General features: G+C 47.4%; 2 protein-coding genes across 5 annotated transcripts in view; one reads left to right on the top strand and one right to left on the bottom strand.

Annotated features, from left to right (window-relative positions):
• Window positions 1-26947, bottom strand: part of XRCC2 (X-ray repair cross complementing 2) — an 813538-nt gene that overhangs the window by 464866 nt on the left and 321725 nt on the right. The gene's annotated exons all lie outside the window — the stretch shown is intronic.
• DPP6 (dipeptidyl peptidase like 6) overlaps window positions 1-26947 on the top strand; it is a 257968-nt gene that overhangs the window by 159390 nt on the left and 71631 nt on the right. For all 4 annotated transcript variants that reach the window (XM_049785272.1, XM_049785270.1, XM_049785273.1 and 1 more), the window contains exons 2-3: window positions 4599-4713; window positions 17433-17531. In XM_049785272.1, coding sequence (XP_049641229.1) covers window positions 4599-4713; window positions 17433-17531 — 214 coding nt within the window. The remainder of the gene's footprint in view (window positions 1-4598; window positions 4714-17432; window positions 17532-26947) is intronic.

Raw genomic sequence — 26947 nt, 5'->3', positions numbered from 1 at the left:
AGGGGGTACTATCAGGCTGAGAATTGAACCCATAATCCCTGCAGGCAGAGTCTGAGCTCAGCCTTGAGCATCTCCCTGGCCACTTATTAGGAGCATTTTGGAGGCGTCTTGTTTTAATATAAAATATAGAATTTAATGGCCTAGAGTTGGGGCAAGGCCTTTCTCAGTACGGCACCTTTACCCCTTCTGCCGGTGGGTCTGGAGAGGGGTAGTAGCAGCAAAATAATTTGACAGAAAAAAACAAATAATAATTTGACAGGCAGTCAGTTGAAGTTTCAGAAATCAGCCAGCTTTATTTCACGGCCCTAACCGCCATGTGCATTTTCTCACATGGCTTCTATGCTAAACCTTTTCCAAGCAGCTTCTTGTCTGCTGTTCCTCTGGCTCTCTCTGCCTCTGTCTCCCTTTCAGCCGCTCCTCATCCTTCCTTGCTGCTTTTCATCCCCTCTCTTCTCTGAACCAGCATCTTGTATTCTTTATTCCAAACCACAGATCCTTCCCAGGTGTGGGTGGGTCTGACCATCCAAGAGCATTGTGGGAAGGGAACCTCACAGAGGCGAATCCATACCTCCTCCCTGGGCAGCTGCTGAGCTACTTCTTGGGATCTGGTCCAGCCCCATAGTCCATACCCCACTCATCTCTGCTTTCTTCCCGGGCACCAAAAGATCACTAAGAGAGTGTCAGGATTTGGAGCTTTTCCTCACTTGGCCCATCTTCCCTTCTGGTCCTAGCAAGCTGCTGGGTCTCTTGCCCTCTGAGCACTCAGTTCCATAATCTGGAGTCTTGCTACCAGCTTGGGGGGGGGGGCTCCCATTTTGGGAACACTGCCTGTGAGATTGATTGCTCTCCTGTGGAGCTGATGAGAAAGGTCCTTGAATTGGCTTCCTCCTTCCCCACTGTGTGGGCCATCTGGTCAACCCCTCATGTCTTCAGCTAAAGGGGACAAATGAGAAAATGCCAGCTGTCCCTCACAGGCTTGGCAAGGTCTGGGCCTTGGCTATCACTGTGGCCTCTTCTCTCCCAGAAGCCTGCTTCTCTGCACCTGATTCCCCAAGTCCCTATGCCCAAGTGCTCCAGGAGGGACTGGTAGGCCATGAACAAACACTTCTTCCCTTCTTCTGCCAGGTGTGCCTCCCTCAGCCTGTTAGCTGTGCGGTCACCTGCCTTAACAAGACAGATAAGCCATGTGATGCACCACCCCCCCCAAACTTCAGGGTCTGTCCAAGGATGAGGGCACCATTGTGTGCTGGCACTTAGTTGTCATTGGGCTCCCCCAGAAGTGAAACTTCTGATTTACCCTCCTTGGAACTTAGGACATGGTCAGAAGCTGGCAGACCATGTGGATTTTGTTCATCTCTTTACCTTATAAACTGTGGGGTTTGGCTCTCCAGGCTGCCTTCCACATGGCACCGCAGATGTTGCTAGAACATTCTCCATGTAGATTAGCATGTACAGTGAAGTCCTAATGCTCTCTGACTTTGGCAGAAGCAGTGTGTATTGTCCCTTGTGCACAAGATTCGCCCCTCACTGCATGCCCCTGCAGCTTTCCATCTCTGTTGGAATCTCCACCTCCCAGTACTTATTGGAATAAAGAGGGGGCGGGAGAGAGAGACCTGGCATGACCAAGGAGCCAGAAAAATTCTTTCAGAAATAAGAATGGTTGGCATCCCTTTTTATTGGGAAGATAAGTGGTTGGAAATGCAACTGGACTACCACAGAGGGTCTGAGGAAGGGGGCTGTGTATGCCCCTGAGTCACTTATCAAACCCTCACCAAATACATGGAGTCGTGATATTTCCACCTCTGTTCCTTCGACCTCAGCTGCATAACCAGCATATGGGGTCTCAAACTCTAATCCCAGATTGCTAAGAGAGCAGTTCCGGAAAAGGTGATTTTATTGGCCTTTCAATTTGAAATAACCCAGGAAGCCCTTCAATTGGTTTTTACTTTTTTGTTTTTTTCCTTTTGGCCTGAGTGAAAAGTAACTATGCACATCTGTTCTGTCTCTCAGAATAGGGCTGCCACCATGCGATATTACTTGACACCTCAGGTCTAAGGACTGATGTTATTAATGGCATCAGTGATGCATCTGGGCTGGTTTTAACACCGTTGTTCCTGTTCTGTCAGCAGTTGCTTTTTTACAGGGAGGGTCTTCTAACAACAGAGCTCCTTCTTACAAAGAGATCATTAGCCATTTCTCCTTTAGCACAGTCCCAAGCACCTGGGTCCTTCAGCTCAGACATGAACTTCCAGACAAGATACTGGGACTTTCAGACCAGACACTGAAACTTTTAGAGACTAGAATTTTCACACAGCCACTGGAACTTTCAGACCAGGCACTGGAACACAGCACATTAGGCAACTAGTTGGCAATCCCTCCTCTCCTCTCCTCTTCCTCACTCCAGGGTTCATTCTTTGTTCTAGTCACACCCTGTTTGTGTCCATCTGCCAGGCCTGGTCAGTACTGTGACTTCTGGTTGTAGGTATGTTGCTGCAGGCGTCTTGCATCTCAGCATCTCTATTGGGGAGCAATCCTTCACAAGAGAAATGAGGGAGCACGAGCGGCCAAATATGAAATATGAAATAATGAAACCACACATAGAGTATGTGGAGTCAACACATCTTCTGGCAGAAGTGCGACAAGTTTAATCGTTAGGCAAAGGATTTTATAGGGGTAAAACCAGCCGTAGGTATAGAGAAGAATAATTATAATCACAAAGCAAAATACATCGGTAACAATACCTAAACTATGGGTGTGACTGTAAAAATTCTAAGTTGCAAAGGAGATGGTTACAACTCAAGGCAGCTCTTTGCAAGTTTACTTCAAATGCAAAATCAGGATTAGGAGGAAGTAGGAAATATCTAGGAACTTGGTCTATGCTGAGCTGGGCTCTACAGTTATTGAGGTCAAGTAAAGGAAGGACCCAAATCCCCTTAGGTATGGTTAGATGTGGTTCCCTTTTCCTAAGGAGAGTCAATAGCCCAGGCTCTGGCTTCACCCTTGATTACCAGAAACTGCAGCTGCAAGGACATATTTGAAAAAGAGAAAAAACATTGTTTTTGCTTTGAAAAGGGGGTTATTTTAGTAATCTTTGGTGCTGGAATTTCTGAGCCAAATTATTTGATAGAGGCCATAATTTTGCCTGATATTTACAAAGGAGAGAAGCCAAATAATGACCAAAAATGTAGTGCCAAGCATCTCTTCGGAAATTCCTCAACCATCCACGCAGGGGAAAAAGGCGTCCACAGCAGGCCTTTTGAGGAACCCCATGGGGGTTATTCCAGTTCTCCCTGCCAGGAAAATCTGAAGATACATCAGGTTGACAGATCTCCCCTAAAAGTCTATGTATGCTGTGGCAGTGTGTCTCCAGCAATGTCAATGTTGGGTCATCCCAACATTTGGTTAAGTTCACTACAGCAGATACTTTGGCTAAAAAACCAATCTGAAGCCCAAGTTCTAGGTTTTAGCTGTATATAAACTTTGGCTAGTGCAAATAACAGGTGCATTTAAGATGGATTTGGCTGGGCCCGGAGGGATAGCACAGTGGTGTTTGCCTTGCAAGCAGCCGATCCAGGACCTAAGGTGGTTGATTCGAATCCCGGTGTCCCATATGGTCCCCAGTGCCTGCCAGGAGCTATTTCTGAGCAGACAGCCAGGAGTAACCCCAGAGCACCGCTGGGTGTGACCCAAAAAAAAAAAAGATGGATTTGGCTAATGCATCTAGCAGGTGCATTTAAGGTGGAATATAGAATTATACATGAATAGAAGTGAAATTCAAAAGATGACAGTTGGTTGAACTGATGAGCAGGAGAGTGACTTTGATTGTTCTGGGTGGTGAAAAAGAGCTGGTCTGATTTTGATGGGGGAGTGTAAACTGAGGAGCATTCAGGGCATCCCTATTGGGATCGGAGACATATCAAGTCCTTTGGTAGAAGCAACACCACTGCCCATGTCCGCTCATCACATCTTGGGAAAAGGGGCTTACTTCCTTGCGTTGATGAGATGATACAGACCTTCTCAACTCCCTGTGGCACTGCTGCTCCATAGGAATAGTTTCTATCCTACATAATTTCTATCATACTGAAGTATCAGAGCATCACTTTGTTATAGATAAAGTGAATACAGAAAAGCAAAACAGCTGATAGAAATTCCTCAACTCTAGAAGCTGCTTCTGCTAAGACTATAATGTAGAGAAAAGAGCCTGTGTCATCACAGGTAATGATGGTGGAAGAGGTGGTGGTGGTGGTGGTGGAGGAGGAGGAGGAGGAGGAGGAGGAAGAGGAGGAGAAAAAGGTAGATGAGGAGGTGGAGGAAAAGGAGGAGGAGCAGGAGGTGGAGGACAAGGAGGAAGAGGTAGAGAAAAAGGTAGAATAAGAGAAGAAAGAAAGGAAGCAGGTGACAAAATTGGAGGAGGAAGAGGTGGACGAGAAGGGGGAGCAAGAACAGGAGGACAAGGAGGTAGAAGTGATGGAAGTGGAGGAGCAGAAGGAGGCAAAAGAGGAGGGGAGAAGCAGGAGAGGCCACGCCCCCATTGTCACTGGGATGTCAGCTCACACCACAGCACTCTCATCACTCACTGCCTGTCTTTGTGTTGGCAGGAGCTGGTGGGCAGTAACCCCCCGCAGAGAAACTGGAAGGGGATCGCCATCGCCCTCCTGGTCATCCTGGTCATCTGCTCCTTGATCGTCACCTCAGTCATTCTGCTGACACCAGGTACCCACTTGGGGTGAGCATGTGGGGCCTTGGGACAGAGTAGGTGCTGCTCGGAGGTGTCCCTTGAACCCCTGCTATGCCTCTCTCTATCTCTCACTGTGCCATATGTGAAACTATGTTCCAGGATTTCAGAGGAAATTTCCACTCGATCTGCCTTGAATCTGTTTAGGTAACTATGAACCGGGTAGCATACTTGGCAGACAATTTAGAATTAATTCTTCATGCTTGATGAACTTAAAGGCAGCGCCACTTAAAGGCAGGCCTGTCTCAAATGTGAGAAAACACACAAAATTCATCACTTAGGGCTAAAGAGACAGTAGGTAGAGAAATCTCCTTGCATGCAGCCAACTAAGGTTCAGTGGTACCTCGCCTGGGGGGTTTAATGGTACCCCACATGCTCTCTGGAGCCCTGACAAGAGTAAACCCTGAACATTGCTAGGTATGGTGCACCTCCCAAAAAATGTTGTCACCTAAAAACTTATAGATGGGGGGGCCAGAGAGATAGCATGGAGGTAAGGCGTTTGCCTTTCATGCAGAAGGTCATCGGTTCAAATCCCGGCGTCCCATATGGTCCCCCGTGCCTGCCAGGAGCAATTTCTGAGCATGGAGCCAGGAGTAACCCCTGAGCACTGCCGGGTGTGACCCAAAAACCAAAAAAAAAAAAAAAAAAAAAAAAAAAAACTTATAGATGGGATAGCATGGCAGTAGGGTGTTTGCCTTGCACGAGGCTGACCCAGGACAGACCTTGGTTTGATTCCCCGCAGCCTATATGGTCCCCTGAGCCTTCCAGGAGAGATTTCTGAGCTCAGAGCCAGAAGTAACCCCTGAATGCCACAGGGCATGACCCAAAAAACAAACAAACAAACAAACAAAAAACTTATAGATGAAAAGTGTATAAACAAGCAAATTTAATTTTTGTAAAACAAGTGTCCAGAGAAATAACTTGATGCCCTTTCTGAGACAGGATCTTGAAGTGACTTTCAGGAAGTAGAAATAATGCAGAAGCCTAGGGCCAGAGCAGAGTTCCATGTTCCCTTGAACACTGCTCAACCCCCGCCCCCAACTCAGAGCCAGCAGTAGGAATAAATGCAAGAAAAAAGGTACAAGACTGTAAGCCAGGCTGCAGTTAGAGGGCAGTGGAGAGAACATGCTTGATTCCCAAGCATATATATAATCCTCGAGCTTCATCTGAGGACAGAGCCAGGAACAGCCCTTGAGCACAGCTGGTTGTAAACCAAAAATAAAAGCAAAAAATAAAACCAAGAAAAATATAAACAAAGTCATGCAACATATTGGCAGCAATGAAAGATTCGCATATATAAATATCAGTGGATTATGAGGTATATTGATAACCTCATCACACCCCCCACATGGACTCAGATTTAATCCAATCCCCATCAAACCTCAATTACCTGCATTGGAGCAGTGGAGAGACAGGTGCCAAAAACCGCAGGAAAGGGCAGAGAACTCAAAAGTGGAGCCCAGGGTCCCCAAACACTGCAGTGGCCAGAGAGCAAGGATGCTGAGCAGCCAGTGGGGAAATAGGTCCCATGTCAGATGCATCATCTCTGGTCACCGGGACAACAGTGAAAAATAGGGAGAAAAAAATGCATATTGGAAGAAGATGAAGACAGGGAACCTTCCAGCTCCTTGGCAGGAGCGTTCAATAGCTCCCCCTAGGTTATACAAAAGTCACTGCAGAGCCCCAATAACACCCAGGAAGAGGGAGACATGTATCCAGATTGGTGCCCAGACGCCCACAGTAGCTGTTAGTAGCCAAGAAACAGGGGCATTGCAGACTTGGTCATGCTAGGCCAGTTACATGGTCTGGTCATGGCAGAAATTGCTAGGGTGAACCTGTGGGATGTCTGTAATGGGTCAGACAGGGATAGTCCCCAGGCCACCACTCCAGACATGGGGCTGAAGGGCTGGGAGTGGGAGATGTCTAAACAAAGGAAGAGGAGGGGGAAGAGAGGAGTGAGAGGAGAAGGAAGAGAAGTGGGGCAGGAGGAAAAAGAGAAGGGAAGGAATAAGAAGAGGGGAAAGAAATGAGAAAGAAAAGGGGATGGAGAGGAGAGGATGAGGGAGAGAAAAGGGAGGATGGAGAAGAGGCGGGAAAGGGAGGGGGAGGAAGAAGAGGAGGGCAGGAGAGGAGAGGAGTAGAGGAGGCGGCAGAGGCTCTTAGGTCAGGTTTTGGGGATGTAGGACTCATTGGCCATAAGTCAGAAGAGGGGAAACTGAGCTTTCCCCCCTGGTTCTGAAACTTTCTCACACTCAACCACATGCCCTCAGTCTGCCCTGGGGCCGCACAAGGAGCTTTGAGGAGCTTTGAGTTTTTTGGCCTGTGAGGGCAGTTGCCAGGAGCCTTTCAAGTGGTTTGTTGAACTCACAGAACACCCTATCTTTCTCCTGTCCCCCCATGCTCTCTTCTGAGCTTCCCTGCTTCCTGTTTGGAGGATAGTATCCTGCAGACACCCCCAATTGGCCTGCAGAACCATTTTAAAGAACCTGCTGTTATTCAGTATCTTGAGGGGCCTCTGGGGGTCACTCAACTCTAAGGATTTGTTCCACAGCAGCTTCTAATCTCCTGCAATCATGCATAATTCAGGCTCTGAAAACCAAAATAAAGGCATTCAAGGCTGTCTTAGCTCCTGATGGATGTATAGCTCCAGGACGTGTCTCTCTTCCTCTCTGCCTTTCCTTTCTCCTTGCCAATCTATCCTCTCTTGGTCCCTCTTTAGAATCATAGACTCCAAATTGCTTCTTGGATTTACACACATCAAGAGTGTGTGTCAAAGTTCACACCCCATAAGATCTTCATTTGACAGCTCTGTCCCTGCCTCCTGGTGAAAACTTTTAGAAGTTCTACAGTGCCACATTCTGGGGTGAGCTGGAAAACAGGGCCCTGTGCATAGGAAAGCACCCCGACACAGAGACTTCAAGCATGTTAGAGAAAACCCTGAACTGCTTTCAGGTGGCATGTGAAAGATTGGGAGGCTATGTTAGAGTCAGCGTTAGAGTGAAGGCGGATGGAGGTTATAGGAGTGGCCAATGGAGTGATGGAGCAGGAGCAGGAGGAACTGAAATCCTATCACTCTGAGTTGAACCAAAAGTCCAAATCAATGCAGGGAACTCTCGCCGCTATGTTGGGTGCCAGAGGCTTCCTTGAAAGGGAGAGAAATGGAGCATATTGGTAGTTACAGCTCAGAAGTCATTGGCTACGCTAGATGAGACTAGACAAAACAGAAAGCAATCCTGTTCAGATTTAATGTTCGAGCCAGGAAAAGATGGCATTTAAGCTCCCTTAAACTCACGTAAAAGCCAATTTCCATTACTTATTGCTGTTGGCAGAGAAAATCCCTCCACACCCTACTCTAAACATTGGAGAGTCTTGGAGGGAACAGGTTGGAGGTCATTGAAATATCGATCAGAAAGTCCCAGCTGTTGCATTTAGGAGCTGTAGGAGAGAGGGCAAAAAGCAGCAAGAGTCTGGTAAATAAATATTTCCAGCAGTTCAGCAACAACCATCCAGCACCAGCAGGAGCAATCCAGCAGGGGTGGGAGCAGCAGAATCTCTTGGCACCACCTGGTCAGCACTTCATATCAGGCTTTATATCCCCCACCCCCAACCGGACACCCTAAAAGGGACAGTACCTGCTTATGGTTGAACAGGGGCCATAGACTGTGTCTCCTTGTACCTTTGACCCCAGGACCAGCCTCCCAACCTCATTCACTCTCTGCAGAACGATGCAAATGCCGGTCCAGTTGCTCACCTTTCAATGAAATTCTTGCACCCCAGTTCTACATCGCATGAACTGACTTTAGGGTTCATGTCAGTTGTGGGGTAGTGTGTGTTTGGACCGGACTCAGCCCTTCACCACGGATGGTCCCACTGCCTTTCCCAACCCCATACACCTTCTCCTTTCACCCTTGAGAAACCACTGTCTTGGTTTTACTCTCACTAGTTCTACCTTTTGTGGAAACACGGTTGTCGTGAAATAAGATGTAGCTTTTTCACATTTGATGTCTCTTTTCCCTGTGCATTGGCGGCTCCCCAGGATTTCCTAGCTGCAAGCTCATTTCTCTTTAGCAGTGGACATTCCCTGGGTCACTTGACTCACTACTGGTTTGCCCATTAACCTACTCAGGAGCCTCTGCTGCATCCCTGCTGTGAAGGTTCTGACTTAAGTGGCTCTAGACTGCTATGGGCAATTGAATGTAGATAAGTGTTTTCAACTGTGGGGGAAATACCAAGAAAATGTAATTGCTGGATACACAATGAGTACATACTGAATTTGGAAAGTCGCCCCTTTGTCCTTCAAACTGACTCAACAATGGTGCTAGTGTTACCTCACATCTTTGCCAGCATTTGGGGTTAACATGGTTGTGTTTTTTGGCCAGTCAAATAAATAGGTGTGTTGTGGTCTCTCTTACGTTTATTGTTTGATGCATTTTCAAGTTAAGGGGGTTTCTTGTGAGCACCCCAATCTAAGCCCAGTAGGGAACCTGGCATCCCCCAAAGTACCTCCGTCCTCCAATTCCTCGCCTCTCCCCATGCACTGTAACTCGAGTTTTGCTTCCTCCGTTTGCTTTCCTCTCCCATGTGATCATGGGTCATGCCTTTTCTGCTTCTTTCATCCACACATTGTGGGATTCTTTTTGTTTTGCTTTGTTTTTTCGTTTTGTTTTTTTCGGGCCACACCCGTTTGATGCTCAGGGGTTACTCCTGGCTAAGCACTCAGAAATTGCCCCTGGCTTGGGGGGACCATATGGGATGCCGGGGGATCGAACCGCGATCGCGGTCCTTCCTTGGCTAGCGCTTGCAAGGCAGACACCTTACCTCCAGCGCCACCTCACTGGCCCCTGGATTCTTTGTTGAATTTTAGGTGCTGTTGGTGCCAGATTGTAATCTATGGTGAATTGTGAGTTTTAGTGTGAGGTTTCCTCACAATACAATTTCACAATGAAATTTGCTCAGCTGCTTAGCAATAGTTTTGTGTCCATGCTAACAAGTCATATACCTGATTGTTTCTGAAACTTCTCAAAAGAGGTGGTTTGCACAGTTGTAGGACTTTTCTAACTGTTCTTCCTATACTCTTGTCTTCCCCCAAATATACTGCCTTGTCATTCTCCATAGGTTATTCATTATTACAATGGCTCTGGATAACTTAGGTCTTATGAACACTAAGAATAGTACACTGGCCACCAGATGCCTTCACTGAAATGGCTCTGAATTTATCTCCTGCCAGACATCTCTGCTGACATATCCTCGCAGTGGTCCTCAAACTACAGCCTGCGGGTCACATATTGTATTTGTTCCCGTTTTGTTTCTTCACTTCAAAGTAAGATATATGCAGCGTGCATAGGAATTTGTTCAACAGTCTGAGGGATAGTGAACTGGGCCACTGTTTAAAAAGTGGGAATGTTGCACTGATGAAGGGGGGTATTCTGTTTATAACTGAAGCCCAACTACAAACATGCTTGTAATCATGGTGCTTAAATAAAGACTTATGTTTTAAAAAAAAGTTTGAGGACCACTGCAAGGAATCAGTAGTGGCAGCAGCCATAGCCATAATCCCTCTAGCCTAGAGGGACAATCAACCTCAATAACGGCCCCAATCACAGACCTGAATTTAGATGTTTAGTCCTGTATTCCCGCACCCTAGCCACTTTGCTATCTGATTGGTTTCGCTCTTGGGGAAACCAAGAAATGAGAGACCAATCAGAGATCTTGATTATCTGCCTCTTCTCCCCTCCACCCCCCACCCCCCCACCCCCGGTCTTTCTGCCACAACGACTCAGGCAAGAGTGCCTGAGCAGCTGGACAAACCTGGGGTCTGCCCTGAGGCATCAGAGTTGTGGCGGTTTATTTTGGGGGGGTTGTTTTTTGTTTTGTGGTTTTTGGGCCACACCCAGTGATACTCAGGAGTTACGGCTATGCACTCAAAAATCGCTTCTGGCTGAGGGACCATATGGAACGTGGGGGATCGAACTTCGGACGGGCAAGGCAAATGCCTTACCGCTTGTGCCACTGCTCCAGCCCCCAGAGTTGTGTTTTTAGATGTGTCTGTTCACATCTGCCTGTAGGGATGGAGATGCCCACCTGGTCCTAAAGCAGCATGTTACTGGGCAGATGTTCCAAATTGAGTTGTTGATGTGAACAGAGTCTGTGCGCTCAGTGAGCAGGGCAGGGTTTTTCCACAACAGGTAAGTACACAGCGGGCAGGACACGTGGTGGACAGGGCCGTTCATGGAGGAGTGAGCAGGGGCCTCAGGAGACAGATCTCACAGCCTCACCAAGGAAAGCCAACAGGGCAGATCTCCGAGCCTGTGAGTATTGGTGAGACAGCCCAGAACTCAGATGATGGGTCATGGAAAGTAGGTGAGGAGGTTCTGTCACCCACTGTGGGAACACTTCACTTCCAATATGTCCTGTTCTCAGTTCCGACTATATTTAGAATCCGATAAAAACCATGAGATCACAGGAAGGAGAAATAACAGCACACACTGACTCATGAACACATTATGCATTTCAGGAAGTTCTCAGACCTGGTCAGACTACTGGGGGATCATTTTAGGGATTAGCTTGAGCATCTATCCCAAACCCAAATGTTCATCTTTCTGAGATAAATGTTTGGGATCAATTCAGGTGGACTAAATAGTTGGGATCAGCCCAGGTGGGATAAATATTCAGGATCAACTCAGGTAAGATAAATGCTTGGGATCAGTTAGTTCAGGTGCCCTTTGTCCACAAGTGCCAGCAGCTCATGTATAGAATGACCAGGGTACATCTGAGCACATGTGTGTGTGCTGCCCCTAAGTGTCTCAATACCTCCCACAGATAAGAACAAAAAAAGATCCCAGACAGTCATCCAGGAAAGACCAAGGCCCATTGAACAAATTTCGAAGCAGGGCAAAAACAAGACGTGGTCCAAATAGAGTTCAGGACAAGCTCCATAATTGAGACATGTTGGACAAAGCCAGCTACAGGCATCTGCAAGGAGACCCCCAACTATACGCAGATAGCCCCACTGTTGTGTCTGAAAGGCTGGAGGTCCAGGACCCCTGTCAGAAAAGCCCGACTGGAGTGCCTTAGTGAAGGGCTTAGAAACTGGCTCCAAAACCCAGAGCTCAAGCTCCAGAAACCCCCAGGACGGGGAATCTCCTGGCCAGGGATCTGGGAACAGATCCAACTGTATATTTTGAAAATAAGACTTTAACATAAAGATAACAGGAAGTAACAAGCCTAAGTAGGCAGCCCCAGAAATCTCCGATGCTCTGGGTAGGTTCAAGTCAGAAAAGAGCTCCTTTCTTCGACACTGGTGTCAGCTGGCAGAGCCATGTCAAGGGGTCACAGACACTTCCTGCAAGGACGGCTCCCTCTTTCCCAGAAACCAATTAGAAGTGAGCTTGTGTGTGTGTGTGTGTGTGCATAGATGTGTGCGTGTGCACCCCTGTGTCTCACAAGGCCAAGCCAAGCTGTATGGAGAAAGTGTTTTATAAGAGTCACCTGTGGTGCTGGAGAGATAGCATGGAGGTAAGGTGTTTGCCTTTCATGCAGAAGGATGGTGGTTCGAGTCCCGGCATCCCATATAGTCCCCCGTGCCTGCCAGGGGCGATTTCTGAGCACAGAGCCAGGAGTAACCCCTGAGCACTGCTGGGTGAGACCCAAAAACCAAAAACCAAAAACCAAAAAAAAAAAAAAAGAAAAGAAAAGAATTCACCTGTGCTAATTAGATGTGTTTTTGTTTGTTTGTTTGTTGGTGGGGGTTCTACTCAGTGGTACTCAGGGGTTACTCTTGGCTCTGAGCTCAGGAATCACTCCTGGTAGACTCAGAGGACTATATAGGATGCTGGAGATCAAATCTGGATCGACCACATACAAGGCAAACCTCCCTGTTGTGCTATCACTTTATGCTAAATTGGAGGCTTTGGGGGGTGATCTGTGACAGCCAGCAGATTTTAGGGATGACTTTAAGAATGCATTCTACACCCTGGAGCTAGAGCCATTCCTGGTGAACTAGCCCCATTCCCTCCATCGAAAGAGATCTTGGAAGTGAGGATTCAGGCAAATCATGTCATGGACAATCATCTCACATTTCTGCTAAGCAGCTCGTTCACTGCTGACTTGGATAATCACGAGCAACGGTTTCTCAGAGAACCCTCATGGTCTCTCTTTGGACTTTCCATCATTAGTTCTAGAAGGGTTGTGATGTGCACCTTGCTCATTTATGGAAATGTTGCCCTAAAGAGCCATTTCTCTAAAGAATGGCATAAGACGTTCATTATTCTTGCTGGTAGTAATATTGGGAGCTCAGGCAAAGCTGTCTTCAGATTTATCTCTAAAGGAGCATTTTCAAAGCTTGGCTCTATTACGCATCCTATTTTCAAGGCACAGTTGTTTAAAAAGCACAAATAGGAATGAATCTTTTACTGCCTCTTTGTCTATCGACTCTGCACACCACGGTTTCAAAGTGTGTTTCTTGATCAGTCAGAGAAAGAGCTGAAATGCTTTCAGGAAAGCATCTACTGTTTGTTTTCCAAATCTGAGAGCAGTCAACAGTGCTCATCTTGGCTGGACTCAGCAATTTCCCTTATGTGAACTGTCAAAGCCCCACCCTTGGCTGATGTAGAAGTCCCAATTCTGGGAAGGAAGTGTGGGTCCCTCTGGGAAGATGAGAAAGTCACATGGGAAGTTTTATAACATTTTATACTAGATGATCATTTCTAAAATTACTGTGTGTGTCTATGTGGAGAGGGATTGTCTCTGTGATAGTGATGGAATATCTGGGTGAGTCTGTGTGTACTTGTATGCATATACGTGTGCATCAGAATGTGACTATGTGTTTATGATGTGTGCCTGTGTGTAATATGTATGTAGATATGCAGTATGTATGCCTCTGTCTATATTTTGTGTATTTTCTATATCTGTGTGTCTGTGCATGCCGGTGTGTGAATGTCTATTTCTGTGTCTGCATGTCCGAGTATGTATATGTCTCTGTATGTGCCTCTTGTCTATGTGTGTACCTATGTATATCTCTATGTCTATGTATCTCTTGCTAATGTCTGTATGTTTATACGTGTGTGTTGAGTGTACATATCTCTGTGTGCCTCCGTGTGTCTCCAAGGGCAAGACCTTTGTTGCAGGCAACACAACAATTGTGTTGGTGTGTTCTGAAAAACCTGTGCGCTCACATGCTAGATTCGGGCCAGTTTCTGTGTGAGTGATCAGAGTGTGGCTTCAGCAACAGAGTCGAGGAATGGACAGTGAGAATGTGAATGACTGAGATCCGGATAGTAGATGACCAGTGTGCAGCCACTTTCCATGACTGTCACCTTCGGAAAGTCACTTCCTCCCTGGCCTCAAAAGGCCCTGTCCCCATGTCTTAGAGGTGCCATGCACAGCCACCCTGCCCATTCTGAGTGTGGTGGTGTTGGGGTCTCTGAGGACTCCAATCCTGTATCAGTGTGTCTTTGATCATGGCTGCTGGCATTTTACCTTCTGGAATCTGCTCCCGCACTTCTCCCTCTTTTGGGATGGGGGTCCCACACCCAGCGTTGCTTGACTCCTGGCTCTGCGCTCAGAGATCACGCCTGGTGGCACTTAGGGGATCCTATCCAGAAGGGATTGAACCAGTCAGCTGCGTGCAAGGCCAGCTCCCTTCTCACTGCTATGGCTCCACCCCTCTTTTCTTCATCCCTGTGCTCCTTAAATGGGAGTGGACAAGTTCAGGGTTTTAGGTTGATCCTTACTGCTGCATCCAGTGGTGCCAACCCCCGTGACCGTCCCCTAGAGTCTCCCACCATGGCAGCCATCTGCAGACAGGTGTGACCCCTGTATGACATGCCTTTGTACCAACTCGGGTGGGCTGGAGGCATGGGCAATGAAAGTTGGGTAGGTTATGGGGCTGGAGGGCAGCTGAGTGTGTGTGGAGCCCCTGAAGAAGCTCCCAAGGGTAGGGGGAGTTTTGGGCATTGAAAGGAGACAGGGAAGGGGATGGAACTGCTCACTAGATGGAACCGAGTTATTTCTGCAATGATCATAGAGCCTCCCTGCAAACAGTCCCTAATTAACAACCTGGTAAGTTTCAAGGTATTTGAATGATATAATAATGGCTTTACTTGAAAGGCATTATGGGATGAATAGAACAGTTATTGTGAAAAGATAGTTTCAGAAAGTGAATACATTGCCCTCCCATGATTTCTTTGAGGCTGATTAGAATGGTGGGTTTGATGTGGGGCCAATACATTGATTGTTGGCTGGGCACCCCTGAAATAGGTTTTACACCAGCATCAGTGCTATGCAACAATAGGCCTTGATTAATAATTAAGGGTGCTGTGTGGCCCCTATTGAGCAAATGTGTACCTCAGGTAGAGCTAGCATCATCTTCGACTAGTAAAACCAAGAGTAATTCTAATATGATTGTTTCTGTAACATTTTCTGTACCTTTGGTTTTGCCATCTATTTTTTTATTGCCATCTATTTGACACATAGCATGTCTTTATTTTCAGACCTATAGCACATTTGATTCCAAACATCTTTTTATGTTGCAGTAGGGCTTTAGGGTTAGTATTTCTGTTCTTGGATCATGCATTGTTTCTTTTTTGATAATGGGAATAAATAGGTCTGGTATGTGTGACCCTATGTGATAAAGCTCCTGAGTATCCCCTTGCCTGTTGCTAGCTGCAAGTTTTTTTAAAGAACATGCATCTTATAGTTGACTGTAATATATTTGCTTCCAAATAAGTGAGATCAAAGATATTTTTCAAAAAGCAATAGAAAGAAAAAAAAAAACAAAAAGAAAAGGAAAAGAGCAAAGAAAAAAATTTAAAGTACAGTGACAAGCAAATTTGTAAAAATTATTGTATTTCTGATGAGGCCATTAAGAGAAGGTTTAATAAGCTCTTGTTGACCATTCAATTCTTTCATTTGTGCCTAAACATTAAGTGACCTCAGCCACACATTGGCATCTAAATTGATGTGTTCCTATGGGGATGACAGCATCAAACAAATAAAGTTGTCCAGGAATTCAAAGCACTGTTTGTTATATTGTGGCTTTGATGGGGCATGTTCTCAGCTGCCAGCTCTACCAGAAGTAGAGTGTGGGACCGGGGTTGGGGGTGCCCGCTCTCTCCTCCCCAGATTGCCGGCTATCATCTGATGGCTGGTGTTCTATGATTTTTCATGGCTTGGTTTACATCTCATTCCAGAAAAGAGTGAGTCCATTGGAGTCTATGGTGCGAACATGGCAACTGTGTTTCGCAAATCTGTTTCTTAATTGGCAGATCACAGTGTCACATTAGCAGTTCGATGACTAGTGATCCTCCAAGACTGCATGGTTTAATTTTCATCCTTCAAAGCCTCAAGAGACACTATATCTCTTCACCAGCTGCTTCCATGGCACACAGGAATCTGGACTTGGTTTCAAATATTCCTTTCAGCATTGAGGACAGCTCTGCCTACTGTCACTCATTGGGAGGGAGACCGCCAGACTTTTACACTCAGATCCCAGGGGTCCAGTGAGTACATAGGGGAACACATGACTGTCCCCAGCCTCCAGCCACTGCCAATACCCATAGGTCCCCAAAACAATATTTCTACACAAACCACATGCGGCACTAAAATCCTCACAGTTGCTTTGAAGACTTGACTCAGAGATTATCCAGAGTCCACCACATTTCCCTAGCTAGGCACAGATCTTGAAACCAACATAAATAAAAGCATACCAAGGACTCAGTTGCTAGTGTGCTTAGGAAAGGGGGGCTGGACAACAGAGAGCAATCAGAATGGGGGTGCCCTGACCCCCATCACTCAGCTTGCACTCAGACTCCAGTGAGCAGGGGATGGACCCCTGTACTCAGTAGCATGGCCCAGTGATGGGACAGAATCCCCAGGACAAGTGCAGGGGCAGTATCTTTTGGGGGTGTCCTGTAATGAAGGCTCTCTGGCAGTGGCCACAGTGCAGCTCAGACACTGGGGCTGTTGGTCCAGCAAGGGTCCTTGTGCCTGCCAGGCAGGTGGAAAGGTCTAGTGGAGACAAACAAACATCAGGGGTCTCCTTGGGAGTCACTCCCCAGAATCACAGCAAGGAGGGGCTGGTGTAGACACAATCCCCAGGGTCTGTGTGGAGAGAACAGACCAGAGTCCTGACCTGTCCCAACACATAGCTCAAGGATTGGAAAAGAGAGATAATAGTGTGGCTGTTGCCTTTTGGGGTTGAAGCAGAAGTACCTTGTACTTCTCCGTTTCCTTTCACCCATATCTGGGGCTCCTGGTGGTGCTCAGGGGCTCCGAGTCCACCCCTAGGCCTCAGCAAACCAGGCAGGTGAATCAAGGCTGGTGGTGTCAAGCCTGCTGGAACCTAGAACCACAGGAGCCCCAGGGATGGACTTGGGGTGCTGCAGATGGGATACCCCATCCCCCACCTGACCATCCTTTATCAGTGAGTTGTTTAGTTTTTGTTTCTTTTGGGGTGATGCTCAGGACTTACTCCTGGGGCTCTACACGCAGGAATCATTCCTGGCGGTTCTGAGAAACTGAAACTTAGGTGCCACCAGGAATCGAACCCAGGTCAGCAAGGCAAAGCACCCTACCCACAATTTATGGGTGGTAGTGATGATTTGATCCCGGCAGCTCTTTGCAGACGGTGCTCGGTTGCGCCATGCTTTCCCCTTTAACACAGCGCCTGTCTGACTTTGGTTCTCCTCTTCTCTCCTAGCGGAAGACAACAGCCTATCTCAGAAGAAGAAGGTCACGGTGGAAGATCTCTTCAGCGACGATTTCAAGGTCCATGACCCTGAGGCAGAGTGGATCAGCGGTGAGTCCTGAGCTGGGCCCTGCAGAGCTCTCCTGAGAGAATTTGACATTCCATCTCCTCACATGGTCTGCTGGCATCTGGCTGCTCCTTCCTGAGTGGGCCCAACCGCCCTAATCTTCTTTCACCACAGAGCTGAGAGGTTACTAGGCAACAGAAGGCAGCAATCTCCCCCCACCCCTCAGCACTCTGTACCCCACTCCCTGCTCTTTCTCCTCTTCTGTCTTCTCTCCCTGGGAGCACCTCAAAGGATCCTTCTAGAATTCCACCAGTGGAGCACAGGAGGGCGGGATGAGCCTTTGTTCCCTCTTGAACTTCTGTCTGGATGAAATCTGGTTGTCTTTTGTTGGTTTACTTTGGTTCGGGGTTTGTATTTTCCTTACCCAGAAACAAAATAGAATTAGAAGCAAAAGGCATTGTGTACCCTGCGTTTGGGCTTCAAGCCATAGTGTGGCCTCACCAGGACCAAATCACCGGTGGGAATTCAAGGACAGTGTTAGTTAGCCTCTAGCTGCGTCCAGACATGGCCCATCCTCGCTTGGGGGCAGATGAGGTATCTGACTCCTGTGCTTCAGAGTGTGTGAAGCGGGAGGGCTGATGTGGGGCCATAGTGTCTGGCCCCTGCTCTGAGCTAGCCAGCTTAACTGCATGATATGTCAGCAGTGTTTTTTCTCTCGATCCAGCTCCACAAACCTCCTTCGTCCAGCACCAACTGCCCCTCACCCCTGTCCTCTTTCCTTTGTCTTTGTCTTCTGTTCCTTCCTGATCCTCAGAATGAAGAAGGGGATGGGCCTGGGGAGAGGGGTGGGAGAGACAGGTGACAGGGGAGAGGGATGGGAACAGGTGGCGGATGATTGTTCCCAGTGAGGCCCCAATAGAAAACTCTGCCCAGCTAGAATTGGGGCAGCCTCTGCTCTTTCTGTCTGGGTTTCACCCCACCACAAGTCTCCCCAAGAGACACCACCAGTGTGGTGCTCCCACAGAGCAGTGTGCAGCCAGTGCTGGTGTTTTCCAGCACTTGAGGCAACCCATGTCTCTCCTCCCAGCAAGGCCCAAGCCGGTAATGAAAGCCAGAAGGGTCAGAGAACAGTTGAGGAGGTTGGTTTGTGCCAGAACCTGGCAGGAGAGCAGGTCTGCAGAGTCTGTACCCCAGACAAAAGGGGAAAGGAATGGAAGGTTAGAGAGGGGATGGAGGTAAGTTGGCAGAGAGGGGAGGGAGGCGGGACTGGAGCCATCGGGCCTTCCCCTGGCACTGGGCCAACATTGGGCACTTGGTCCCAGGCACTCCTGTGAGACTGCTGGCATCTCATCAACTCCTCCTCCTGCCAATAAGAGGCTTTTCCTCCACAAGTGCCACTGAGCTTCTTCCCATGTGCCCAGCGCAGACTTCCCTAGACAATGGGCAGTTGGCCTCTGGCAGGGCATGGCAGCTGGGCTCCTCCAAGCCCCTCTCTGAGCCTGAATGAACCTTCCAAGCCTACCTGAAGGCCACAATTCTGCCTCTGTAGCAATCACAAAGATGTTTGCTCCAACACTTAGTGTTCCCCGGGCCCACACTGCCTCTGTCTCTCCCTCGAGCCTTGCCCCCCACTTTTCTGCACCCAGAACCTTTCCAAGCTGACCTTTCCAAATACTGAGGGAGTGAGTATCTGCCCCACTGGAACCTCAGGGCACCTCAGGAGGAGCCCTGGGCCACTACACAGCACTGGACTGATGGTTTCCAGAACATTCACTTACTGGCTTTTTATCAAGGGCCTAGGCAGACAGAGCCAAGGTTTATATCGAAAAAGGTTCCTTCATGAACTCATTTCTCAGAGGACACTTCCTACCCAGGTATCTGCATGAGTAACCTTGCCACAGCCCTCTCCTCTCTCTCCTTCTCCCTCCCTCCCTCCATTCCTGCTACTCTGTCTGTTGGTTTTTTCTTCATCATCACCATCATCACATCCTTATTATTATCACCTTGACCACTATTACAACGATCTTCATCCTCACCGCTATTACCAGCATTGTCATTGTAATCACCATCACCGCAATCACCATCATTAGAACCAGCACCTTCATCATGCCATAAGTCTCATCACAGTCATCATTGCCTCCACTATAACCAGCAACATCACTGTTGTCACTGTCTGTGTCTACTGTGTGTGTGTGTGTGTCCTTTATCCTAACCTCTCAGCGAATGACTTTACCCATCAGAACGTTTTTCTTCCATCCATCACTCTTCCTGTTTTAGAGCTGAGGAAACTGAGGCTGAAAGTACTTAAAGGATTTGATCAGCAGCAGTTAGTGAATAGCCACTTTAGACTTGAACCCAGGTTTCTGGTCTTATCAGCTGTGCTGCATTGGGGTGAATCCGGGGCACATCCTTGGCAATTGACTTCACAGCCTCACTAACGCCATTGTGTGTTGTATCGTATTTTATTGTATTGGTTTTAGGGCTACAAATGGAGGTGCTCAGGATTGATTCCTGGGTCTGTGCTCAGGAACCACTCCTGGTGGGACTCAGGGGATCAGATGGGGTGCCGGAAGTGAACCAGGGTCAGCCATATGCAAGGCAAACTCACATTGTGCCCTGGCTCAGCCCCTCTGTGTTTTAATCAAGACTGCACATTGTGGAAATTTCAGAGTTATTATTGCCATCACTTTAAATGCTCCATTCTAGCCTCCTTTATTTTCATACATTTAAGACAAATTAGAAAAGGAAAAAAAGAAAATTTAAGTAATAGAGGAAAAGGGGTGATTCCCCTTGGAGAAAGAATGTTGATTTTGTTTTAGTGCACATTCACTTCTAAAGTGAACAGATGCATTTGGAGGTGAAATTTGGAGTTAATAGTCTAGAACTAATAGACTTTATTTATCTGGAGGAAATGCGCTGGGTTAGTTAAATTTCTCTTGCCATTCCTTTTGGAGAGATTTTGTTCTTTTCAAGTCTGCCTTTCTGGAGGAGACTGGTCTCTATGCTGTTGCACCAAAGCCACCCTTCCAGCCAGACAGGGTTGGCTGGGCCTGTCCAGGGGCTCTCTGAGACCCTGGAAGGGGTATGCACACTCATTGGAGCCAGCTGTGATCTTACTCACAGGAACCAGCCACGGTGCAGGCTGCGTAGACCTGCCGCAAGGAAGTTTCCTGCCTGTTACTGAGGCCTCACCATCCTGTGGGACTCCCAGCCGAAGTAGTTGTCTTAGAAGACCCCAACTGAGGTGGTCTCCCCAGAAACAGACAGGGAGGAGTGGCCCACCCTGGCGGGATCATAGGGAAGAACCCCGAGGTGGCATTGGCACATAAAACCTTGTCAGTCATGAATGTTTGCTGGTACAAGAAGGAAGCAGGGCATTTATTAGCGTATAAGGCAAAAAATTAGATGTGTGATTAGTCGCTTTCTTTGTACCAGATCCATGGCAACTCATAAGGGATGGGGCTACTGAACAGTCTCCTTGGACCCCTCATAATCCTATTTGGGGGGGTTGGATCTGAGGAAACTGAGGGGCCTGCATGCTAGGGAAGGGAGAAGAGGGAATCCCCAGGAATTTTGCCCAACAATGCATTCATTGAAGATCCAACGTAGTTAATAGCCAGCCTGTCTCATTCCCCATCATTAAAACCCCGGTGGGAGCAGAAACTTGGCAGCAGAGAGCATCAAGTGTACCTATTAGGAGCATTATATATTTCAGGACAAGTCATACATTCTCAGAAGAAAAAAATCCCTCAAGACTGTAGGCTCCGCACCTCTGATGTACTGAGTGATCTTAGTCATAGGCCCAGATGTTTTGAAAGATTGTTTTTCTCTCTGGAAATAAACACTAGCAAACTTAATTTATCTCCAGGGTGAGGAACCCAGAAGTGGATCTCTACAATGTCCTGAATAAAATCCTTTTTCTCAGAATCCAAGAGCCTCAGAGTTTCTGTCTGGAAGGAAGGAATTAATTTTGGGAAAAGATGTTCAGATTATTTAAAGCTGTGAGAATTCACTTAATCTAATTAATTTGAGCCAAAAGGAGGGTACAGAGCTGGAGAGGAAAGAGTTGGGATCCAGGATGTTTGGCCAATGTCTCAAGATCACACTCTGATCCTGTGGATTCCAGCATCTTCTCTGGTGTGATTCCTCCTGGGCAGATGCACCCCAAGAGCTAAGTGATTGCTCCCTGTGCCCCACAGAGAGGGGAGAACTAAACTCATGCTTCAGCATCCATCCCCAAACAGGCAGCTGCAGAGGAGAGAGCACATACTGTTAAGGTCCAAGTTGACCACCGAGTCAGCACTGAGAGTCAAAGACCACTTCCAATAATGCAGGATGCAAAAGGGAGTTTTGACAAGGACCCCAAAGCAAAATATTAGCCAGTTTATATAGATATCACAAGCGTTAACAGCATAAGCATTTCACTGGTGAATTAAACCTTTACAGCATGCATGATTGGCCTATAACTTCCATCACATATATGATTGGCTTATATCAATTTGCACACAAAGCACATTATTATCTTTACAGTTGTTTTATTAGATGTGAGCATGCATAAGTATATGACATATTTTATATACAGATATACACAAATTCATACAGTTTGTGAGAATATTACAGCATGAACACGAGATTATCTGGGATCAAAACTAGGCCTTGTCACATATAAGTCATCTGCTCTACAAATTGTACCACATCCCTAGCTTCCTCCTCCTCCTTTCTCATCTTCTTTTTTCTCTTCTTTTTCTTCTTCCTCTTTCTCCTCTTCTTGCTCTTCTTCATCCTCTTCCTCCTCTTCTCTTTTTCCCCTTTCTTCATCTTCTTCTTCCTCCTCTTCCTCTTCTCATTCTCCCTACAACTCCTCTTATTATTCTCTTCCTGGGTCTCTGGGGCTCCAATGATTCCTATGTTGTTTCTGTTGAGTTTATCAAAGACTTCTGTTTTTATTGGTTCACATTCGTTGAGTAGTTTATCCATTGTCTGGTAATTTGCTTTAAGGTTTTTTCCAATCTCTTCTGATGTGTGAGTTGTTTTGCATCTCATCCTCTGGCTCACTGACCCTGTCCTCAGATGCTGTTACTCTGTTGGAGAGACTTTCCATTGAGGTTTTCATCTCATCTATTGAGTTTTTCAGTCTTCTTATTTCAGTATGGAGTTTTCTGAGTTCTATCTTTGTGGTTTGTTCAGCTTGATCTATGCTTTCCTGGAGTTCTCTGAGCATCCTTCACATTTCTATATTTATATAGACAACTCTGAACTCTTTATCTGAGTGGCTAATTATGTGGTCAATATTTTTCTGGTCATCAGAGCTGCCATCTTTATTCTCTGTACATGCTGTTGTCCTACATTATTTCCCCAGTGACACCCTTGTAGTGTGCTTTTTACTGCATGTTGTGATGGGACTCATGGGCTAGGATGTGCGCATGGCTGTGGAGCGGCCTTGCTCCTCAGGCTTCACCTTATTGGGTGGGGTCAGTTTACCGGGCTTGGGCCCTGGAAATCATGCTTGATGCTGTCTTCTTGGTTGCCTTGTGCAGAAAAGCAGACAAGGAGCAAGGCAGCAGTCCTTTTTAATGGATCTCTTGTACCCAAGCACATGGCAGGGATCAGCACCCATCTTATTGGGTGGGGCCAGCTTACTGGGTTTGGGCCCTGGAGATCATGTTCAATGGTGTCTTCTTGGTTGCCTTCTACAGAAAAGCCAGCACTATATTTCTTAACATTGATGTTTCATTTTATCTCTGACTCACCTCACTAATTTTGGTTGTCAAGAGAGCCTTTTTAGGTGGAACACTCCAGACCCACCTGTTCCTCTTTTGTAGCAGAATAGGGAGGGTCTTGATATCCCGCATTCCTTCTGTGGTTTTCTTTCTGAGTTAACTCTCTCTGCCTTGTCTCAGAATGGAAAATCTAGCTAATAATGGAAAAATGCCTAACCTTTTAACCTGCCTGAAGAACTGCGTTTAACCTGTCTCAGGAAAAACTGCCTTTACTAAGATTTGAGCTCGTCTTAGTCTAGAACCCTTGCCATGGTCTGTGGGGGGCACACTGATTTATAGCAGTGCAGCTGAGTATTGCAGAATGAGCACCTCTGCCTGCATGAGAACTGGATCCCATGATGGCAGCTGAAGCTCTTGGGATGGACTTGGTGACCTTTAGAGATGTCCTAGTCCCCATCTTTGTGAGACTACATTCTCACGTTTTCTTCAACTCAGTGTGGTGCAGGGGCTTTTGCAGACTGGGAATGGGGAGGGCAGAGCCACATCTCTCCTTCCTGCAGCTACTGATGGGATTGGGCCTTTACTGAGTGGCAGCAGGACCAAGGAGACAAGATACCAAGGACCTGGGGCTGAGTGCTGGCCTCTCCTTGAAGCTAGAGAAAGCTCCATATGAGGCCTGTAGATTAGGTGAGCACCTCTCACTGTACATGTCCTCTGACGGTCAGGACCTGCACAGCTGTGGCCAGAGTACTAGGTTCTAGGCAGAGAAGAATGTCTCAGCCCAAGGAGTGGATGAGCTGCGGAGATGTGCCTTTTCTGGAACAGAAGCTACATTTCTGTTGTGTCCTGGGGTTGAGGTGATGCATCACAAAACAGACCAAGCATCCCCCAAACCAGCTGCAGTGGATGCTGTTCTCTCCTTGCCTTTTTTTTTTTTTTTTTTTTTTTTTTTTGCTCCTTCCCATGTTCTTTGCTCCTTCCTCTGTTCCTTCTCTTGGGTGTTTGTTAGCCTCCTATGGGGTCAGCAAATCTGAGCCCAGACTGCCAGTCTACAGCTACTGGGAATCTGGAACCTGCTGTCCAGTCAATGGAGGGATATGTTGGGCTGCATGTCCATGGCAGTAGCAAGAAGTGAGATTTCCTAGTCACCAGCACACTTTACAGGGGAACTTGAGCAGAACATAGAGAGGGAATCATTGATGCCATGTGAGCCGAAAGAAACATTCAAGGCAGCAGCTGAACCAACTAAGAAATTAGTGTATCCAGCACTATCTAGGCCCAGAGACCATGAACAGCTCACATTCATGCCCAGACCCTGGAGAACCAGCTTTGTCTCCACAACATATCTTGGGCCCAGGACCATCCAGCCCATGGGTAGCTCAGACCCTGCTTATCTGTCACTGACCCAGCCTGTGAGCAGCTCAGACCCTGCATGTCCATCCCTAACCCAGGTCATGAACCCTTGTGCTGCCTGGTCACAGCCCTCTATGCTGTGGTTTCTACTGGGCCCTACCTTGGTTCACAGTTCCTTCTTCATGGCTATCTGTAAGGCTGCTGGACAGGGGGCCACCAGCTACTGCCCCGCAATGAGCACTCGAGTTTTCAAGCAAAGGCAGGCAGGTTCTCGTTTCTCTATGGGATTCATGGATGGAGTCTGCCCCAAGGACCAGCCCTTTCCAGGGAGGGACAAGGCCTTGCATCACAGCAAACCTGGTGTCCTCATCCACATCTTAGAAGCTTGAACACCCTGGTCAGGGCCCTCGGGGGACCCAGAGCATCTCTGTGGGTTCTGTCTGGTCCTCAGGTGGCAGTTTTAGGGGACTGTTCTTCCAGAGACCTCGGGGTCCCATCCCCTTTTGCTCCCTTCCATGCAAGAATCTGAGTCAGTTTCAAAGCAGGGTCTCAAACTGCCTATATGCCCTCAGCCGAGGGGCCATACCCACATCTGCAATGTGCCTGTCTGATGTGTCTGTTAGGCTCACTGGTGGTGGCTCAGCACACTGAAAGGGCTTGGAGTCTCCCCTTGACCAAGTTACTCCTGTGCAGAGTCAGAGATAGGTTGGAGAGAGGTGGTTGCCATTGGAATGCTATCACACACACACACACTCACAGAGAAACTGTAAAGCAGAATTCACTTGTTGCAAACAAAGGCACTCCTTATATAGGTTAGGCAAAGCAGATGTTAGTCAGGTAACAATTTATCACTTGAGCACAACTGCATACACAGAGTCTTTGGTGTCCTGAATGTATGCGAGTTATGGTTTGAAGGAGTATGCTGTTCTCTTTGGCCAAAGACAAGATAACAAGATGAAGTTGTATAGGCTTCTTTGCTTCATGTTAGACCCATAAAATGCCAGATAAGTAGGGGGCCTAACTGTGTAGGCTGTAGGGAATGAAACATTAAGCCAGGTCCCACTAAGGTACACCCCACATGCCTATGCCTCACTCGGCAGGTACCCCCCCAGGCATCTTTAGTGTGACCCGAGCCCCCAGCTGCCTAAGAAGACTTCAGGGCTGAAGTTGGGGGACAGTGTCTCCCAGGGCCCATGGGTAGCCATAGGAGGGGAGGAGAAAAGGAGCCTGGGTCTCACAGGGGGAACTCACTGTCAATACCTGCCATGGCATCCCAGAAACTGGGAGACCCCAGCCCTTCCTGCACCCACCCAGATGACTTTCACTGACCCCATTTGGGCCAGTACAGGGAAATGCCAACTTTCTGGCCTCACCCATACCCATCACGTGGGCCAATTCAGAGCCCTCTCTGGGCATCCTAATGCTGGGAAGCTGATGAAACGATGCCCTCCGGTGGTCCAAGTGCACAAGGCAGTCATGGTAAATCCTGCTGCAGGGTTTAGACTCTTGTCCATGTTCCCCATGGATAGATGGATTGGGGGAGGGGTGCTGCAAACCAGCCTAGACATAGACACACTGGCCTGTGAGCTGGTGTACGGTCCCTAATTAAGACCCTGTTCATATACTTTATACATACTTATATCACAGACATATGATGCATATCATATACATATACATATCAGTATCCATCATGGCCTGGAGTGTCGAATCAAGCTGCACGTCACTTACAGCCCCATCAGCGATGCCACAACAGAGGATTCAAGCAGGCGCATGGCTTCTTGCCCATGCCAGGACACTTGAGGGGATGGGCAACCTGAATGACACACGCTCAGGACTAGATGCATCCAAACTCTGCTGTGAGACCTCATTTGCATGAAATATCACTCCTGTCTCATTCTAGGCTGTCCAATAGGTAATTATGACTCCACATGATAGTGCCGTTATTTCTAAAAATGAAGACGAAGTCCTTCCCCCCCAAAATAGCCCTTCTTAGCTAAAAATAGTCAAATTATGTGGGCTTCTTTCCAGTGGCAAAGATAAAGCAGCAATTATGGAGGGGGTAAGGGGGAGGGAAACAGGACATGGGTGGCATTGGGGAATGTGCCTACTGAAGTGTGTTGGGCATTGTGTGCCTGCAACAATCACGAACAATCTTGTAATTGTGATTACGGTGATTTAATTAAATAAATTTTAAAAATAAAAAGCAAGGTTTTAAACGAACACTTATATTTTGTGATGTGGAATCTATTAGAATTAGATGAGGCATCTGGGACTTGAGGACCTTTATTCTCAGTTGCTCAGGATCACACTTGTAAACTGAACCCCATCATATGAGTTCAAGGCTAGGACCTAACAATGCAGGGGGCCCTGAGGTCCATGTGGCTCTG

The sequence above is a fragment of the Suncus etruscus genome, chromosome 13 (genome assembly GCF_024139225.1).
Source record: "Suncus etruscus isolate mSunEtr1 chromosome 13, mSunEtr1.pri.cur, whole genome shotgun sequence".
Lineage (NCBI taxonomy): Eukaryota > Metazoa > Chordata > Mammalia > Eulipotyphla > Soricidae > Suncus > Suncus etruscus.
The sequence above is the reverse complement of the archived record's forward strand: the minus strand, read 5'-3'. Positions and strand labels throughout refer to the sequence as shown.